Source organism: Trachurus japonicus, chromosome 12 (assembly GCF_045865225.1).
Source record: "Trachurus japonicus isolate A0001 chromosome 12, Traja_1.0".
Classification (NCBI taxonomy): Eukaryota; Metazoa; Chordata; class Actinopteri; order Carangiformes; family Carangidae; genus Trachurus; species Trachurus japonicus.
This window is the reverse complement of record NC_140918.1, coordinates 8153808-8174846: the sequence shown is the minus strand read 5'-3', so window position 1 is coordinate 8174846 and position 21039 is coordinate 8153808. Positions and strand designations below refer to the sequence as shown.

Below are 21039 nucleotides of genomic sequence, written 5' to 3'. Positions count from 1 at the left end.
AGTTTACAAGGAAGTTATGGGTTAGTGCTTGTTGTTAAACACTGGAGAAGAACAATTTGACATGACAAAAGAAATATATATACAGTATATATATATATATATGGTAACACGTTAGATTAGGGGACACATATTCACCATTAACTAGGTGCTTATTAATATGCATATAAGTAGCTTACGAGCTCCTTATTAGTAATTATTAACATATTAACACCTTATTCTACATAGTCTTATTCTACCTCTACTACACCATGAATTAAGATTTTTCCTGATATTAACTCCTAATTATCGCATATTCATTGTAAATGAATGCATTAATGCTATACTAATTCAGAGTGCCACTGCCCCTGTACAAGGCCCCAATAACCCGCTGGTTATTCACATCATTATTCAGAAACAACAATGCATTAATTTACAATGAATAAGTGATAATTAGGAGTTAATATCAGGAAAAATCTTAATTCATGGTGTAATAGAGGTAGAATAAGGCTATGTAGAATAAGGTGTTAATACGTGCTTAATAATTACTAATAAGGAGCTAGTAAGCAACTTATATGTATATTAATAAGCACCTAATGGTGAATATGTGTCCCCTAATCTGAAGTGTTACCATATATACATGTATATGTGTGTCTACATATATATACATGTTTTTTATTGTTGTTTAATATTTTTTGGGGCTTTTATGCCTTTAATTGATAGGACAGCTGTAGAGAGACAGGAAATGAGGAGACAGAGAGAAGGGGAATCGAACCAGGGCCACTGTGGCAAGGACTATAGCCTCTGCATATGGGACATCTGCTCAAACGACGCACCGATTAAATCAATGGACATTAAAATAAGGTTTCAATATATTAAACAGCCCTTTATTTTGACCAGGTTCACCATCACTATACAGATATGAAATGATCAAGAGCTTGAGAACCGAATGGACCAAAGGAAAGAGGGAGACAAGGTAACACTGCTTGAAGTTCCTCATCAAACAGCTACTGAGACAGTGTTCATCCTCACCACCAATGAAGATGTGAAATACCATGCTGATAGTAAACAACAAGCTCAGTGACCAAGACAATACAACCCCAGAATGATCAAAATACAGGAAACATCAGGTTGACGTTGATCCAAGGCGCAGGTTCTGCTGGTGAATATGATTATAATATGAGACATGAAGCTAAAATATTCTTGGTAAACGACAGCGTGGGAGAAAACTACTAGTGTGTGTAATGATGTTCCCTTTATTTTGAACATGTCAAGCTTATTATGTAAAAAAAAAAAAAAAAAAAAAGGACTTTAAAGAAAAAAAGCAAATATGTGGAAATGTGCAGCCTCTTGTGCTAAGACTATATGCAGTGATGGAACTGAGAGTCAGTACAGGTCAGTAAATTTCATTATAACTTACAAGATTCAGCATAACAAGCTCAGCTGGAGTCTTTAAGAGACAGTTAAACAGGGGAACACAATTAGGAGAAAAAAAGGACTTGGACGTGATAATATGCACATACAGTACAAAGATTGTGGTCATATATGCACAGAAACTGTACACACCAATACACAAACAGACAGACAGACACATATACACTCCCACCAACACTCATACACACACCCACTCACTCCCACACCACACACACACATACATACACTCACTCACTCACTCACTCACTCCCTCACAGAAGCACTCTCTGGAGATCCGGTGTCATATTTTTATCTTGACTTTAGAGTGAGTCAGCGCCGTGCTGAGTGCTGAACTCCTGGAAATCCTCAGGGATGGTGTCTGTGGAAGTGAGAAGAAGTGAGGGATCATGAGCCCATGCAGCTCGAAATGTAAAAACCGAGTGAGGCCAAACTAATTCTCTTCGCAGTCTCACTCTTGTTTATGCAACGAGATAAAATATCATAGCGTTCCACTTTCCAGACACAAGTCATAGAGGTCATTAAAGAAGATATGTTGAGTCGACTCTATACTCCATAGTCTAATATCAGCATGCTAGTATACTGTACCTCGAGGCAATGCTAACATAATGATGTTTACCTAAGGTCTAATGTTCCCCAGGTTCACTATGTTATATATAGATTCTCATATTACCATTGAGCAGCTGTGGCTAATGGAAATTACATTAGTTAAAGGGATAGTTCAACATTTTGGCAAATCGGCCCATTGCCATAATCCCTATAGTCATAGCAGTTGGTTCGTTACCTTTAATTGTCGGTGCAAGCTATTTTTAGAACGGCGGAGCAGAGCCGTGAGCTGCTCAGAGCTACGCTACGGAGGCTAATGGGATTTCTTGGTTTCCCTCATCAAACTCATCAAATACACAATCCAACAACTCCAAAACGCTCCGGTGGACAAGTTGTGACCTGCACATTCACCACGCTATGAGATAATAATGGAACGTTACAAGACAGAGTTGTTTTAGAGGTAAATTCATGCAAAACCGCTGATGTGCATTGCGTTCAGGGACAGTTTTTCAGCATGAATTTACCTCTAAAACAACAACTCTGTCTGGTAACGTTCTGTTATTATCTCATAGCGTGGTGAATGTGCAGGTCACAACTTGTCCACAAAAGCGTTTTGGGGTTTTTGTATTTTGTATTTGATGAGTTTGATGAGGGAAGCCAAGAATTTCCTTTAGCCTCCGTAGCGTAGCTCTGAGCAGCTCGCGGCTCTGCTCCGCCGTTCTAAAAATAGCTTGCACCGACAATTAAAGGTAACGAACCTACTGCTAAGACGATTATGGCAATGGGCCAATTTGCCAAAATGTTGAACTATCCCCTTTAAAGTTAAACTCAGAGGTCAATGAAAAGTTGGAAAAGGATCACCAAAGTGAAGTGCGGTATATCGTGAGGGGAACATGAATGCCATAACGCTGTTGAGATGAATGTATGTAACGTGATAAATTACTTCCTTACCATTGCAGCGGTACTTCAGATTGGACCAGATGATGTTTTCTTGAGAGAAACAGAACACGCCAAGTCGTCCTCCTCTCATGGTCGTGTCAATAGTCACACCAGAGTCTGCAACCAGCTCAGTTCCCTCGTAGAACCGTGCTCTGAACAGATCAACAATGAGGATATTTTTTTTTAACTCCACTTGTTTACTTAAGAACTAGATGAGAAAATCTATGCAGTGTCTCATGTCTGTTTGATAATATGATAAACATGGTTATCTTAGCTTAGCATGAGCCCTGCAAAGTCTTCGCCTGGCTCTCCCTTACTAGTTAATCTGCTTGTAGTTGGATTTTTGTACCTTTGGACGGATCTAGACTGATTTTCCTCTTGTTTTCAAATATCATGGTAAGTTAAAGGGATATGCCAACATTTTTTTTTCATGTCTTGCCTCACTCCCGAGTCCATGACAAGCAGATAGACACCATCCTTTCGACTGTGCGTGTAGTGACAAGGGAAAGCCTGTATCGCCCGTAATTAGCTTAGCTCAAACGCTGGAAGTGCATAGGTAGTGTTAGCCTGCTTGCTAGCTTGAGTAGCGCCAAATTCGTCCGAACAAAATTGTAAACAGCTGGTATTTAGACAAATTAACGACACACTGCTGATCTAAACGGTTACTTTCTCGCCTAAAAATGTTTGAAATGTCGATAAAGTGATATATTTACAGAGTTTAGAGCTAAAATGAAATCAGCTTCTGACTGCTGATTTCGGCTCGGGTAGGAGGCAGGCTAACACTACCTATACACTTCCAGCGTTTGAGCTAAGCTAATTACGGTACGATACAGGCTCTATCTCCCTTGTTGCTGCATGAAAATTAAAATGTCGGCGTATCCCTTTAAGTTAATATGCTGTTGTATATAACCCACAGAAATGAGAGGGGGCACTTGTCTCACCTGATGTATCCAACCTGTGGGCGGTGCTGCAGGTACCAACGGTAGGACACCTTGTCCTTCCAGCCCACATTTCTCGGGTCCTTCCACAGCAGACGCACCTGGTCGTTGGTGTCTCCCGTGTGCCACAGTGAGTTTCTCAGGTGCTCCCCGGGGCCCGATTTAGACTTGACAGCCTGACGAACAGACAGCAGAGGTGGTGAGGAGGAGACGGATGTGTGGAGGCAGACAGAGAAGATAAAAGGCAGAAATGTGGAAAATACAGATAAAAATAGGACAAATATGAATCTGCTGTTGCTGCTGTGGGCGATGTCTGACATGAGTTGCACTTTCACCTTAAGCTGAATGCCGGGCTCGGCCACGGCTCTGAAGGGTGTCGCCTGCCAGTAGGTCTGTTCGGTCTGCTTCCACATCACCACGTAGAAGGAGGAAGAGTCCTGGTAGCCGAAGATGAAGCCGGCGTAGTCGTCATCCGTCACTGTGTTCACGTGAAATGTCCCCTCGAAGTCCACCCCACTGAAAGCAGTGTAGCCTGGCAACAACAAAGTGTGTCAACGACGTACTGTGTTTGGGGCAAATTATATGTTTTTTGGTTTGTTTTTTTGGTGACTGACAGTCAATATGAAGAGTTTAGACATCTTACCAACAGCAAGTCCTGGATCACTGTTCATGGTCTGAACAATTTCCATTCCCTTTGTGAGAAAGAGGGAGAGAGTTTTTTTCTGTTTGCATGTGTTTTCTTAAGTTTGCAGTGTTTTGATCTCTCAGGACCACCGTACTTTAGCTGCTAACTGCTCCACTATGCAATCACTTATTGTATCTATCTACTAGGGGTGTGCCAAAAACATCGATTCACATTTAATATGATTCAGAATCGATATAAAATGTCCCAAAATCAATTTTAAAAAATTTAAAAAATGAAACAAATCTACTGGCTGTCGGCCTCCATTTCCTTAGAATTTAAAAGGCAGCATGTTTAACTGCACTATTTTTTAATAAAGAGGCACTTTTAATTTTGTTACTTAAGCAATATGTGATATTGCTTTTATGCAACAGTTTCAACAATTCCATCTAAGCATGGATAAATGTTTAAAACTCAATAAATGTGAAAAAGACACTTTAGTCATTCTGTCTTGCAAAGCAGACTGGAGTAGATCATGAGGATCCTTTACACCGATAGACTGAAGCAGAAATCATTATGAATCAAATCGTTTTGAATCGAAAATCGATTTTGAATCGAATCGTAGCCCCAAAAATCAGAATCGAATCGAATCGAATCGTGAGATAGTAAAAGATTCCCACCCCTACTATCTACTAAAATCAGTGAAGTTGCATGTTCTCTTTAGGTTTGTTAGTATGACATGACAGCTCTTACATTACACACTGTCATGATACAGTTATGATGTAAGGATATTGTCGACAGCAGCTTTAACTTTCTCACCTGGTTCAAAACGACCCAGTTGGGGTCGATCTGGGCGTCGCCCTCGGGGTCCAGAACCACCGTCTGATAGGCCCTGAAGTCGGTCAGGGTTACCTCGGCGTTCTCGGGACAGTTGTCGATCCTGTCGATCACTTTGTCCTGGTCAAAGTCAGACTCACACACATCTCCGACTCCATCATCTGAGAGAGACAAGACAGGGACGTTATTAAGCAGGAAACAATGAGTCATTAATTCAGAATCAAGGCACAGATAGAGACACTTGCATTCCCTTTAAATTTGGCCCCTCTCATTCACCTTGTCACACTGAGGAGATTTTACACCAATAGTGTCAAAAAGGCCCACTCCAAAGGAACTTGCTGTCCTTGTTCAGAAGCTGCAGAGTCTGAGATGCAAGGCCTGAATATAAAACACCCCAAATATCTGACTGAAGGCCAGATGAAGTCTTTTCTTAAAGGAATATTCACATTATAGCAGAATAACATAATAATACAATACTGTATGCTGCAGGTCTTTAATATTGATGGTCAAAATAGAGTTGCCTCTTCAGTGGTAAAAAGTAATTCTGTCTCTGAGTCGTGATAAACTGTACAACTATAGACTATGACCACTAAAAACTAGAAAAAACAAATGAGAGACATACGTATAGAATGACTCAGCTTATCATACAAGTCTAAGAATATCTTTTAAGACACCGTGAAGGTCTCTCTCCACTCTCCATCACTTAACTGCCTGACTACCAACCTCAACTGCCCCGCAACACTTGATTTCAATTGGCACTCCACTCCCATTGACCTCACAGTCCATTTTCACGCAAGTAATGTCACAAAATTGCCAAATGGGTGCTGGCGCAAAAAAAAAAAAATTGTGCTTTTACCCAACAAAATTGCCACTTAATCTGCCCAAGGTTGCTGCTGCTTGATCTCCATTGTGTGTGTGTGAAATTGGGGTGGAAAACTGAATGTATAAAGGTCAGTCAGGAACAGTTCAGAGGAAATATGGACACTGAGATGAAATTATGAGCGTTTTCTTTTTTCAATCGAGCTGGTTTTCAGTCAAATGTATCAACACTAATATCTTAGTATTGATATAATAAACTGTTTTCATAGTGAAGGGTGTGAATGTGCTCTGTATTTTTAAACTCACTGTTGTCGTCAGTCTGGTCAGGGTTTGGTACCAGCCGACAGTTGTCAGGTCCGGGCGGTATACTGTCAGGGATCCCATCGTTGTCATCGTCATCGTCACACTCGTCACCCAGCCCGTCTTTGTCTGTGTCCAGCTGGGAGCTATTGATCACGTACGGGCAATTGTCCTTGGTATCTTGGTGACCGTCGCCATCGCTACAGGGAAAGTGACATGATAATATGGCATGAATAAAAAGCTGCTACTCGACATGGTAGAAAGAAAAGAAAAACAACAGTGACGTATGTGTCTTATCACCTGTCTTGGTTTGTGTCGCAGGAGTCTCCAACCAGGTCATTATCAATATCAGACTGTAGCGAGAGAACAGAGAGATTGTTTAAAGGGATAGTTCAACATTTTGGCAAATTGGCCCATTGCCATAATCCCTATAGTCATAGCAGTAGGTTCGTTACCTTTAATTGTCGTTGCAAGCTATTTGTAGAACGGCGGAGCAGAGCAGTGAGTTGCTCAGAGCTACGCTACTGAGGCTAATGAGATTTCTTGGTTTCTCTCATCAAACTCATCAAATACACAATCCAAAAACTCCAAAACGCTGTCGTGGACAAGTTGTGACCTGCACATTCAACACGCTATGAGATAATAGAACGTTACGAGTCGTTTTAGAGGTAAGTTCATGCAAAACCGCTGATGCGCGTTCCCTTCAGGGACAGTTTTTCGGCAAGCAGACTCTGCATTTACCTCGAAAACAACTCCGTTATTATCTCATAGTGTGGTGAATGTGCAGGTCACAACTTGTCCACCAGAGCGTTTTGGAGTTGTTGGATTGTGTATTTGATGAGTTTGATGACAGAAACCAAGAAATCCCATTAGCCTCCGTAGCGTAGCTCTGAGCAGCTCACTGTTCTGCTCCGCCCGTTTCTAAAAATAGCTTGCACCGACAATTAAAGGTAACAAACCTACTGCTATGACTGTAGGGATTATGGCAATGGGCCAATTTGCCAAAATGTTGAACTATCCCTTTAAAGACCATCCATCCATCCATCCATCCATCCATCCATCCATCCATCCATCCATCCATCTGTACTCATCTGACTGATTCTGGCTCTGACTGACCTGGTTGGGATTGGGGATGTCGGGGCAGCTGTCACAGGCGTCTCCCACACCGTCTCCGTCCCGGTCCAGCTGGTCTCTGTTCTTGACGCGCTGGCAGTTGTCCAGGAAGTTCTTCAGGCCTGATCCCCCCCAGATGCCCCCCCATACCAGATAGTTAGTGACATTTAGCACGTCAAGCAAAAGCCACTCCTGTCTCTTTTTTTATAGCAGTGGAGTGAAGATAATTACAGTGCTGTATATTCAGAGGTGGTACAACTGGCACAGCCACTTTTTCAGTCAAGAGATTTTTTCCTACAACAAAGTAAAAGCTGTTTTCATTGTGACTTCCTTCTGACAATCAGCAATCACCCGATCAAATTGATATTATTTTGCAGCATTTTTAATAATTTGCATCAAAAGTGCCAAACTGTAATTTCAGTTCCTGAGTCGTTGCTGCCTTTCTTTCTCTTATTTGATAGTAAATTAAATAATTAACAAGCAATTTACATCCTTATAAAGATGCCACCTTAATCAATCTCTTGGAAATCAATCAAATTAGAAAAATAATGGACAGATAAAATCATAATGCAAAAATCATTAGTGGCAGCCTCATTACAATCATTCAATCTATCATTTTTTTTATAGGAACAATTGATACATTTTCATTGATCAGCCACTAAGTGAATTTATATTTGAATAGTGAAACTGTTCGAGAAATCTTTAGGCGTTGTATCCACACTTACTGCGTGGTGCACTGATTTATCTCACAGCATGTTGTTTCTACTCTCACCACTAGGTTGCACTGTTGCACTTGCTATGTCGGCCAGCAGCAGTTTGTGGTCAGAGGCTGTTTTTCATTCATCGCATGGAGGCAGCAGCAGCACCACAAATGCATAAAGGTCAAGCAGCAGCGATAGAGGAAGAACTATCTTCTCTCCTGTGGGGCTTTTTGAGGTGTAATCATACTGGTGAATGATCAAAGCTTGTGTTCGCTCTGGGGTCAGACTGCTATTGCCTTTGACTTTTTTTTGCTTTTTTTTTTTTGCAGTGCTGTTTCTCACTGCTCAGCTTGGTTACACAACCATCCACACCACACCACAACACAGTGATATACTATTTCTACATGTCTGAGGGAGGGAGATGCGTAATTTAATGTAACTTCTGTCTTCATCAGGGTGTTTTTTTGCATAATGTATGCATGCATAGGGGGAGGGGGGCATGGTTCAAATGTGAAGGAGAGTGTAGCAGTGTAATAAGCCATAACAGTAGAACGCTTTCAGTGATGCAGGTTATATAACATGAGCGTCAGTGTTAGTGATGTAATTTCTCTCCATACCATCTCCATCCATGTCGTCATCGCAGGCGTCCCCTTTGCCGTCGCTGTCGGTGTCCCTCTGGTCCGGGTTCTCCACCATGCGACAGTTGTCACAGGCGTCTCCGTGGCTGTCCTTATCGCTGTTCCTCTGGTCCACGTTGGGCTTTAACCAGCAGTTGTCCTGCGACAGACAGACAGACAGACAGAGACGTGTTAAGTACTGTGTCTCTTGGTCTGTGTTAAAGCTCAAACAATTGTTCCACAAACTGATCAAAAGAAAAGGTTTTGTTGAGTGATGTGTTGTTTAAAGTTTAAAGGGCTATAGTTCAACATTTCTCTGACATCTCATTTCTATATACAGCCAAAATATGAAGCTACTGGCAGCAGCCACTTTGTTTGGATTGGATCGAAGACTGGAAACAAAGAGAAAAAATTTAACTTCCTCTGTTTTAAGGACAAAAATTCCACTTACCAGCACCATGACGCTTTATAATTAACACAACACAGTGCTTCTTGTTGTGTACAACCAATGCTACATCCATGGCTTTTTTGACTACAATAAGCTAAATTCATGTTGGTTTCTGAGCTTCAGAGGTAATGGACTATACTAACATTGGACAGAGCCAGTCTTCTTTGCAGCTAACTCGCTGCAAGAGATATTTTGAGATTCATTGGATAGATGAGTGTGGTATACTGTAGATCTTCTATTACAACTCTCAGCAACAAAGCCGATAAGCGCGTATGTCCCATAATACCGTATCCTTGAATGTCTGTGGGTTTTGTTCTGGTTGTCAGACCAAAGCAATTTGAAGATGTCACTTTGGGCTTAAGGTGACTGTGATGTGCATGTTCCCCTCTTCTTTTATTACTTGTTGTCATGTAGCCATTGTGTGCTTCCATGGGTTTGTTGGTACTGTATAGGTCTCCACCAACCTGTTCGTTTGGAATACCATCACCATCTGCATCGTCATCGCAGGCGTCTCCATGTCCGTCCCTGTCAGCGTCCTCTTGACCAGAGTTAGGAACGTAGACACAGTTGTCCTGTAGAGAGATGTCAATGGATGAAACATCACAGCAGCAAAGTTGTATTTTGCAGATAAATTGTAGCCTACTTTAAAAAAAAACAACAACAAAAAAACCAATCAAATTTACCTTTCTACAGCTGGTGTCCTTGCATTTGAGTTTCTCATCTGGGTATCCATCAATGTCAGTGTCCTTCCCGCACAGGTACCCGTTACCTGCCCAGCCAATTCCACACTGACAAGACAAATGGAACGACTCAGAAAATCAAATCGAAAGTACTGTATGTGCAGCTGTTTTTATACAAACAGTTGTACGTTTGCAAGTTTGTTTATAAGAATGCATGAGCGGTGTAAAAAATCCTATACCTGACAAGTGACTGATCCGTCTCTTTCTGCAAAACACTGGGCGTTGATGTCACAGGGGTTGGTGAGGCTGTTGCTGCAGCTGACCTCCGGCTTGCAGCCTTTCACCTGATCTCCTGTGAAACCAGATTTACAGCTGCCGCACTGATAGGAGCCCTGTGCAGGAGTGAGGAAGGGATACGATATGTCAGCCTCTTCAAGTCACAGAAATAAAAGTATTTGTTGCATGAACCTGCGGCGGTGTAATCTTACCACTGAGTTGTGACAGACTGAGTTTGCGGTGCAGCCTCCATTGTTGGGTCCTTTGCATTCGTCAACGTCGTCACAGACCTGAAATGTACAGTATACAACGTGAGTCTACAGTATAACGTCACATGTGAAATCATCCAAAAGTTTTTGGTTTTGTGACAATTTCCCATCTTTAATTCTCTTCACACTTCAGGGTCACAATAATTGCTGCACAATATACACCACGAGTCCTGATAGGGGAGCTCAAGCTTGTTAAATGATGCTCTAAGTACTTTTTAAACTCCCTGTTAAATATTAATTATTACATATCACACTTTTATCTATCTACTGTGTAATTATTTCAAAAAGGGGTAAAATGTGATCACCGGTTCAGTTTCTTCAGTTCAATGCTCTTCAAATAAGTCTAGAAATGAACTGATAAGGTGTACAGTTATATAAATATCTATTATTTTTCTTTTATAAAGAAGAATTTTATGGAGCTAATTTATTCCCTCATTCCAGGGAAGATGTACTAGTGTGGGCAGAGTTGTGTTTTGTTTAGTCTGATGATCTGATGATGAACTGCTTAGCTACCACATTGTTCTTTATATTATAATATGCCAAAAAACGATAGCATTTTTTTTTTCTTTTACTATTTATCCTCTAAATTATTGATTATTTGATGGTATAACATGAAGCTTGTTTAGGTTCTTCTTCAGTATCAGTTATAAAGTCAGGTGGATCCTGCAGTGACACTATTTCCCCACCAGTTTTTATTATAATTTTTAAAACAGCCCCCTCTTCGCCGGATTAACCTAGTGCTTTGTTCCCTGGTAGCCATAAGAATGTATGCTATGTTAAAATCTCCTCTGCTCCGATGTGTTTTGCACTTCATTTGGGACACTTGACCTTCACTGTGCAGAATAAAGTATGTGCAGAATTCGATACTGAGAAATTGTTTTGACATTCATCTGCTGGAGAGGAAAAGTATGTCTGCGTGCATCTTAAAAAAATCATTCAGGATTTTGCGACATCACGATGGAATTTAATGGACTTCGAATCCTGATACCTCGAGGTCACAGATGCTGAGACACTCGACTTTTCAGTAAATTTCAGACATCTTTTGTCAGCACTTGCAATAGTATGTGCAAGTAACAATACACAGATTCAGATTTTGTCCATGAGCAAAAATGAATAGGTATTAATTTTAATATTTTTAAAAGTTGAGTTTGAGAGAAAAGTATTTTTTGAATGTCCTAAAACTTTTTTTTTTTTAAATCTAATATCATAATAGGTTCTTCATATCAAAAAAAATATCATAATTTAAACGACACTAATTGATCCCACAGATAATTTCCTGTATAACTTTTTAATTTTGAATAATAGGCTAATTTACCCTTCACTTGCACTTAGTCCTACTATCCCTAATAGATTTTAGGGTTAGTTACACCATGGCTAGACGGCGCTTGGGATAGCGACAACGCTAAACTATGGGGGCAATTTTTTCAACCACAACAAACACTCAAAAAATATCAAATATCTATGGCACATGACTCAAATCCTTACGAGACACCACTGAACTCATATAGTGTACAGTATAAACAGTAGGCTATAAACTTTGTGTTTTTGCATGTAATCACTCACCTCAGACAGCCGAACTCTGAAACATCCTGGAAAGACATTACTATCTGATCGCAGAGCGCCTGCTCTCCCCGCCACAGAAACAAATACTTTTTCCTTGTTGTGATGATTTCTTTACAAAAATAAACGGTCAGAGATATTTTGGACATTACCACTGCACTGCTCGACCGTTTATATTTGTAAAGAAATCATCACAACAAGGAAAAAGTGTTTGTTTCTGTGGCGGGGAGAGCAGGCGCTCTGCGATCGGATAGTAATGTCTTTCTAGGACGTTCCAGAGTTAGGCCAAAGATACCGTCTTTGGTTAGGCTAAAGTTATCTGAGGTGAGTGACTACATGCTAAAACACAAAGTTTATACTGTTTATACTGTACACTATATGAGTTCAGTGGTGTGTCATAAGGATTCCAGTCATGTACCATAGATATTTGATTGTTTTTTGAGTGTTTATTGTGGTTGAAAGAATTGCCCCCATATGTTAGCGTTATTGCTATCCCTAGCACCGTCTAGCAATGGTGTAACTAACCCTAGGGTTAACGATTTAGGGATCAAAATGAAAATGACCGGAATTCTCCTTTAATTCTGCTCTCATTTTGTCCTCCATATGCCCCCCCCTCACCTGTTCCCCCTGTCTCACCTGTTTGTTGGTCTGAGCGTACAAAACTCCCACCCCCTCCACTGGCAGGCCGGTGTAGCCCAGGGGACAGGCGTCGCAGCGGAAGCCCGGGGCCGTGTTGACGCACTTCACTCCGGGGAAGCAGGGGTTAAACTGGCACTGCAGGAAGGAGGACACGAGCTCTGGTGAAGCTGCAAAATGTATGTGGTTCTCACAGGGCTTCTCCCCCCAAAAGCTTTTAGGCTTGATGACACTTTTGCTCATGCAAAAAAGAGAATGCTGAAGGGGCCAGTCCTTAGAAAAGAGGTCAGTGCAAACACACACACACACACACTCGTACTTGTACTTCTATCCTTATGGAGACTTCCATCTGCAACAACCTTTCCTCAACTTTTACTAAATTGCCAAACTTTTACCTTTATCTATCTGCAGCTTTGGTCCCCAGACCCCATGACACCATATTAACTTCTGTGCCTTCAGACCCCATGCGCTACTTCCATCATCCCATTCCCATATTTTTTTTGTCTAGCTCCCCCAACCCCACTCCCCTATAAAAAAAAAAACCTGGTGAAATCAGCCTGTAAAATTTCTCATAGACCTTTTTAAGGCCAGGAAAATCTCAGTTCTGAATTATTCAGATCATTTAAAGTCCTGTGTCAGCTCACTCAGAACTCAGAGACCCCAATTTGTACAAACCCAGAGTCTCTCTCTCTAAACCGTCACTCTCGGGCTTGTAGCTTCTCTGAGTGCCAGTGCACTAACAGTCCATAATGCCCTGTGGTACCGCTCTGTATTCTCAGACAAAGACCATCCTGGTGGCCTGCATAACATATATTGTTATTGCAGCATTCCCAGGTCAAATCCCGTGTTGAATGTTCCTCTCCCTCTCTCCCATCTCTTTTCCCCATCACTGCTCTGTTGAGATTATTCTGGATAAAGGTTAGAAATAAAAATTGACTAGAACTACTTGACTAGTTTATCTGTATGAAAATATAGAAAGTTTATAGAACAAAAAAAATAGAACAAAAAGACAATTTACCATCTTGCTAATAAATCAACACGTAGCCTATTTAAGTCGTTATATAGATAAAACTACAGAGAAGCACCACTTGTTTTATAGACAGCACAGACAATGTGTTGATAAATGTCAAATGTATTTCAAGTATATGCTGTAGTTCAAGGACTGCACTTAACCACTTTCCATTATACTGTACACTGGAGGTGAGGGTAGATTCAACAAGCTATTAGCTCAATGATTTCCACCTATATCCACAAAGAGATTATGAACTGTCTGCTACTGTACACTGTCATCAGGTAATATATACAGTGCCTTGTTTGTGTAGGGCCAACTTTCATCTTAACTTTACGACGAGCTTACTTTGGAAATACAAGGACTGAGGATAGATAAGAATGGCCAAACTTTGTAAAAAAAAAAAAAAAAAGAAAAAAAAAGTCTTTAATCTGCAGGTCTTGACTCATATTGATTCTCACAAGAGTGGAAGCAGAGAAAACACACACTGTTCCTTACCTCGTCCACATCATCACAGTTGAAACCGTCCCCGGTGTATCCATCAGGACAGGGTCCACACTCAACACCATCTGCTGTCTCTATACAAATGTCGTCACGGAAACAGACACCAGGGGCACACCGTGGTTTCACCACCTCAGTCCCACCCAGGCCTTCAAAAAAACAAACAAAAAAAAAACGACAGAAGAAAAAGTTTTATTTTGATGCAAACGTAATGACTGAGCTCCGTTGACTGTTATTGGAGATCGTCTTACCGCAGGCCTGACACTCTGAGATGGTGTTTCTGAGAAATGAGGTCTCTTTGACCTACAAAGGGTCAAACAGAAACACAGTTGTATTGAGTCAGGGAAGCTGTCGGGGAGGTCAGGGGTCAGGTGGCAGGGATTAAGTGGCCTCGGAGGAACTGTAAGTGGTCCTTTACCTGCTGAATGAGGACGTCTTTCAGCTCGTTTATCACCTTGGTTAACTCCAGCATTTGGTTCGACAGCTGCTTCGTGTTGACCCCTAAGAGAAAGGCACAGTTATTTACTTTGACTGAGGGAGAGACGGGGGGATTATCTGAGCCTGCTCTCAAGTCACTCCAACAAACACTGACTGTTGTTTTTCTACCGCTGAGACTGTTTTCCTGGGAACACTTGGCCGTCTCATGTGGACGTTCACTTCCACTGAAAGAATCTTACCCAGAGTTTGGACGGAGTCTCTTTGTTGGAAATGGCAGTTTTGTAACGAAGCAACGTTCTCAAAAGTGTCTCCGACCACCAGTTTGAGCTCGTCTAAGCTCTCCTGTAGGAATAAAACAAGTCAAAGTGGCTGGTATAAGCCTCCCAGATCCATATTGAGACCAGACACATATTCATTATTGTATGGAAATCCTATAAATGATGGGTCACCTGGTCTCTGGCTTGCATGGTCTTTAGCTCCACCATACCATAGCCTGCTGGCAGACCCTGGAAGGCAGCAGGGAGATCCCTGACTGTTTCCACCAGCCTGCAGTCCAGATGCAGCTCCACCCCGCCCGGCCCCTGCTGCTGCATCCCCTTCAGGTGGAACAACAGTCGGTGCTGTTGGCCGTCGGCCAGCACCAGGTTGTTGAAGGTTACCGAGCTCATCCTCTTGTCAGTCCGCTGGTAGCGTAACACAGCTGCGAGAGGACAGAGCAGGCAGTGAGGAGATAACATGCTAGCAGCCATGTGAGGTTGCACAGTAAAGGGACGATGCTAATATGCTGATGTTTTGGAGCAAAATAGAACGTGTTTAGTCTAGCATGCATTTATTTATTCATAATGATACCACTGGAGATGAATATCACTGGATTTGCAGAGTGTTTTTGTTGCTTATTCTACTTATTGAAGGGGCATGTCTAATATGTTGTTCATAGTTGTGCATAATGTGGCCAAGTCAACCATATCCTCTCTCCTTTTAGTTCTGTTTTTGGTCTTCTCCTATACTGCTGCGAAAAATCGAACTATGCTGTTTGGTGGTGGGGAATGAACAAATGTGACCAGAAATAAGATAAAAGGCTAAATTAAAGGGGAACTATGCAAGTCTGAATGCTTTTTCGCTACAGGAGGAGTGCATATTTGAACGGGTTTCATCAACCCTCCTCTGGCCATGTGCATTTGTTTTCGCAGACAAGAGATTACGGATTACCGAGCGTGTTTTTGTCATAGTGCCGTAAAGCAGTCCATGTATCTTGCGAGACGAGATCTGGGACCCCGGGTTGGAGGCGCTGATCTTCCAAGGTTGGTTTGCGGCCAAGAGACGCTAGGTGGAAGGCAAAGAGCCTCCATTCTACCCTTTTTCTCATTTAACCATCACAATTACTCCAGAGCTGTAAAATTAAGGTGCAAGTTTTGCATAGTTCCTCTTTAAGTTAAAGCAGAAGTAAGCGATCCGGTCATTTTGGCTAACTTCTTGTCAGCGGATGGAGTTAGCAGTTCCCGCCCTCGTCCCTACGTCACCACATTCACGCGCATCCCTTGGCTGCACACACAGAGAGGACCGCCCCTTTATGCCGTTCTCTCTCCTCATTGGATAAAGGTTGTAGGATACAAGGAAAGTTTTCTCCTCGGCTTACAGAAGAGCAGAGTGACTGACAGACCCGTGTTTCAGACCAAACACTCTATATAAGTGATTGCCGTCGGAAGATATAACTATTTAAGACTTATATTAACACAAGCATTCCGCTTACTTCTGCTTTAAATGAATCCCTACACAGAGTCATTTAACCCACTGTTGATATATAAAAAAAAACTGTACCAGAGCCTCCCTCCTGCTCTCTTACCTCTGTTGAGCTTCCCCATCACAGTGAACTCAAAGTACTTGCTGTTGTCCCGCGGGTTGTACAGGCCGAACACAGTGGTTCCGGTCTTGGGTTGTAGCTTGAAGGTGGCAAGGATGAAAGCCTCCGTCACCCCTTGCTCCACCAGACCCCCCTGCAGCAGGTCTGGCAGGCAATCAGGCGAGGTGAGCAGATCATAGACTGTTGACAGGGGAAGGGAAAGAGACAAGCGGTAAAGCACATGAGTAATGGATGATGAGATATGAATATTTACAACCTGCAGCAGCGCTCCGATCCCAGAGTAAACACATCCCGAGTCAACAAGGAGATGATGATGTTGACCCAGTGTTTGTTGCTGTTGCGTCAATCAGTTAGAGCAAACTTGGCAGACAGAGTTGGCCGGTGGATTTCTAAGTACATCCGAGCTCTATACTCCGACTTTCTCTCTTTATTTGGATCACCATTAGCTTCCTGAGGTGCCTATTAGTCGCCTGGTGGATGTGGGGCTGTGTTTGTTGTATTTTGTTGGGTCTGTAAAGCTGTTTGGTTGATAAAAATGCATTTATACTCAGTCCATTCATTGATGTATGGCAGGATTAAGACGTCTAAATCTACTGACAGGCTTAGTGGTTGTGAAAACGCCAGAGAGAGAACACTTATGCTGCTGTTTAGAGGCTTCCTTTAATAACGTGACTTGGGGACTGGGAAGGCCAAGAGAGGATGTGCAGTGAATCTCTAGTCTACCATCTGCACACATCATGAATGCACAAGTACGCTCGCAGCAGTCCACAAGGCCCTCTGTCGCGAGGGAGCAAAATTACTCCCAAATGCTCCCAGAGACCAGCCGCTGTCAGCCAAGATTGCGAAGCATGATGAGATCTCTTCTTCTTCCTTTCATCTCGCTCCTCTGTCCGCCGTCCCTCGTGTGTCTCTCTCTCGTTCAGCACATGGTGTATCGAAAATGTGTGCAGCAAAAAAATGTGACAACGCAGATGCTCGCATTCTATGGTCAACATCTGTCTTTGGTATTCACCTGGTGGAGTGTTGCATTTGACTTATTGCTCCTTATAATAAAAAAAAAGTCCAAAAAGTGAATAAAACAACTTAGAAACAAATGATACTCATTGCACAAGAGTTACTGTACACATATTCCCACTCTTCATAAGTCTTTTGGACAGAAGGTTTGGTGGAGGTCAGTGTTGTGTTTCTCCAGAGATCCTGTGAGAGTGTCTCATTTCACCCCCTGATTAACCTCCGATTTCAAGCTTCATAAAACTAGCTCTGCTGAAAGCCATAAACTAATCCTGTGTCTTGCCCTCTCCTTAACACCAGCATATAAATCTGTCACAGTTATATATTACTACCACAAAAAAGTGTGCAAATGGTCGGCATTCTTCTTCTGGCCTCCTAACAAATGCCTCACATTTGATGCTTTGTATGTGGAAAGCCGTGATTTATCGTAAATTCATGGGAAACTTAGTAAAAACAACTACCGGCGATGAAGAAATGACATCACCCACATAACCATGTACGGTAGTAACATAAACAGTGAAGTCACTTTTTTTTTTCTTTTTTTTTTTTAGAAACTGCAATGAGTAAGCAGCCTAATGGAAGCCCAGATGATCACTTAACCTCATGATGGGAAATATTTGTGCTCATTTTCTGAGTCATGTCTCTCCAGCCAATATGAACTCTTCTTTGTAACTGTTTTTCTCCTCCTATGTTCACCAGCCAGTTACTAATTATCTCTGTGCTGAAGAGGTAGCGTCTGGGCCGTTGTATAGGGGAGAAAGGTGATGATAATTCTAGGGGCCTAGCGCCCAGAAGGGCCCCACAAAAAAAACCCATTAGTCTAATCTCTTTATGACTGATTTATTCTGCATAAGACCCTGACTAATACTCATAGTAATGCTGCATTAGCATCTAAACAAAGTAGGCAAATTAAAAAATGATAATTATACATATGTAGTCTAAGAAAAAAAAGTGGAGAGTCAGGGGGTAGGGGCCCACTTTAGTATTCTTTCAGGGGCCCAGAATTCCTAGCAATGGCCCTGGGTAGTGTACAGTGGTTTTTTATGGCTTTTTTTTATTGCACTGATTGGAGAGACATCTTAAATTTTGTCATTGTTGATGCACTGTGCTTCTATTCTATTCTATCCTATTATATTGTATTGTATTGTATTCTATTCTATTCTATTCTATTGTACTGAGCTGAGCTGAGCTGCCTACTATGGCTGAAATGAGTTGATGAGAACTGTGAGAGTGAACCAAAAGTTCTGTTACCAGATTGCTAAACTACGAGATGAAACTCGCCATAAAGTCGATTCAGGTGAGGGTTCTCCTCAGATTGATTATTACAAGTGATCCCTTTACTGTCTCTTTGATTTCACATTTTTTATTTGATACATCATTATTATAAAAATATGGATTACAGCTGCTGTAAAGACACTCTTTTGTCCCAGGCCGGGGGAGTCTTTGTGCTCGGAGTAGAAAGTGAATTTTCGAATTCCAGTAATCTCATCTCCCAGTGAAGTCATCCTTGAGACATTAATATTGATCAATAACCCCAATAACCCTTTGCAGAGATAGAACGGCTGTTTTGTGCTACTTAAATATCACTTACTGCAGCTTTAAATCGGTCTCGCTCCTTTTTAAACACAGTGAATTCCAGTCAGGCAGACAATAAGCTATTTGCAAGGGAAATGATAGATGATGAACTCCATTAATCTGGACTTGTTTTATACAAAACATCAGTCAGTTATCGCCCAAAGATTGTAGGGATTAATGGGTGCATGAGAGGCATGCCATCAATCAACTGGGGGGATTTGAAAGAAGCTGATAAACTATAAACACCAATATTTCTACAAGTCGACTGCAGCTCTAGTTTGCGAGTGAATATGTGTGTGTGTGTGTGTGTGACCTTGAACAAATTTGTGTGTGATTGGAAGTCTGTGTCAAAGAGAGAGAGAGAGAAGACTCTGTGACTTGAAGTTCAATATTGCGCCCAGATCGTCTCTGATTATTCCCATGTGTGTGACCTAGCTGAGACTTTGTTTGAATTAATACAAGCCAGAGAGCTGAGTCTCCTGAGCTGCAGTAATCAAGCTGATCCAGCTGCATAGATATGAAAAGCGGGGTGACTTTTACTTCAGGAGAAAGATGCTGCATGGATTTGAAACTTTGTCTATACTTCCACTCCTTTATCTTCCTCTGCCTCCTGTCACAAACGCAGGAATTCATTTGACTGTGTTACAACTGACAGGGATATTTAGCATTTTATTCGTACCTTAGTGACGATCACACAGCCGTGGCTAATCCTTTGTGTTCTTTGGGTCTGCATATGATATTCTCTTTCACAGTGTCTGCTTTATACATTATGCATTGAACTCAAACACAGTGTGTTAAAATACCCAGTGCTGGAGCCATTAAATCTTTTCTTTTTTCTTTTTTTTTTTTGACAGATAATGAAAATGGAGAATTGCATCACAAGCAGGATGTTGCAGCATCCAAACAAAATCAAAGATATCTCTGTGTTAAAGTTAAATCAACAAACAACAAAACCAAAAATGTGATTCTCACTTCTTAATTGAGAGCCACTGAAGTCAGTTATCACCGATCAATCTGATGCATTTTCAAAAAAAAAAGTTATGACATTTAAATAATATAATATGGAAACCAAGTTAATAGCACTTAAAACAAAACTTACCTAAAGCCTGGGCTTCCACTTGTAAGCACAGTTTTAATAGCAGCTGCGAGGCCAGTATCAAGGCCGTCCACAAACCCATCTTGTCCTTCCAACTGGTCCCAGATCAGCTTATCTGTAGCCTACGTGACCCAGCGGCAGTTTCCCGTATGTCTGCGTCTGCTCTGAGTGGTGTGTTTGTGTCCTTGCCTCCTTTTTTTGAATCACAAGTGAGGCAAGCCTGTCATGTTAAGCCTTAATAGAAGCTGCTGGCAGTTTGCGTGTGTGTAAGTAGGTGTGTGTGTGTGTGTGTGTGTGCATGCATGAATGTGTGTGTGTCCGAATTGGTGTGTGGATGTGAAAGAGGAGATTGCAGGAGTTTTTAGTAAAGGGAGGAGCATCAAGGCCAGAACCTGCCTTTAAAACCTTCCTCAGACGGCCCCACGCAGAGAAGGAGTGACCTGGGGAGACTCTCTATTGCATTGGCTCCCACTGGCTGCTACCAGTTCCCACAGGCTCTTACACAAACATACTGTACATGAGCAGCTTCTAATCCACTCTAGGAACCCACTTTTGGCCACCGAAATCACGCTTCAATCCAAAACTGTAATATTTTTGGACTCCCGACGAGTTCACGCTTGGGGTGTGTTTCTGAAAATGTAGTTTCCCCACCTCCAGCAAATCAGACTTCTAGTTTTTTTTTTTTTTTTTCACACTCTGTCTGAACGCACTGGGAAAAATTCTTGCGCTTTCCTTCCAGGCATCAGATGTGACACCTTTCCCATATGTCCTTCATGCTTTCTCCCTCTCCTTCCCCCGGCAAAGTCAGGAAATGAGCCTGCGCCTTAACAAGCCGCGTTA

At 41.8% G+C, this 21039-nt stretch overlaps 1 protein-coding gene across 1 annotated transcript; it reads right to left on the bottom strand.

Annotated features, from left to right (window-relative positions):
• Window positions 1-827: 827 nt before the first annotated feature.
• Window positions 828-20561, bottom strand: thbs4b (thrombospondin 4b). The gene is made up of 22 exons (XM_085792940.1): window positions 20203-20561; window positions 16500-16697; window positions 15106-15356; window positions 14896-14998; window positions 14637-14719; window positions 14470-14521; window positions 14216-14367; window positions 12709-12846; window positions 10456-10533; window positions 10207-10359; window positions 9971-10075; window positions 9752-9859; window positions 8840-8999; window positions 7525-7643; window positions 6709-6761; window positions 6415-6608; window positions 5272-5450; window positions 4474-4522; window positions 4166-4362; window positions 3834-4006; window positions 2905-3044; window positions 828-1768 (listed from the first exon to the last, which is right to left on the bottom strand). Exons 1-22 carry the CDS (start codon window positions 20279-20281, stop codon window positions 1710-1712), a joined length of 2823 nt encoding a protein of 940 aa, XP_085649066.1. The 5' UTR covers window positions 20282-20561; the 3' UTR covers window positions 828-1709.
• Between the last annotated feature and the right edge of the window lie 478 nt (window positions 20562-21039).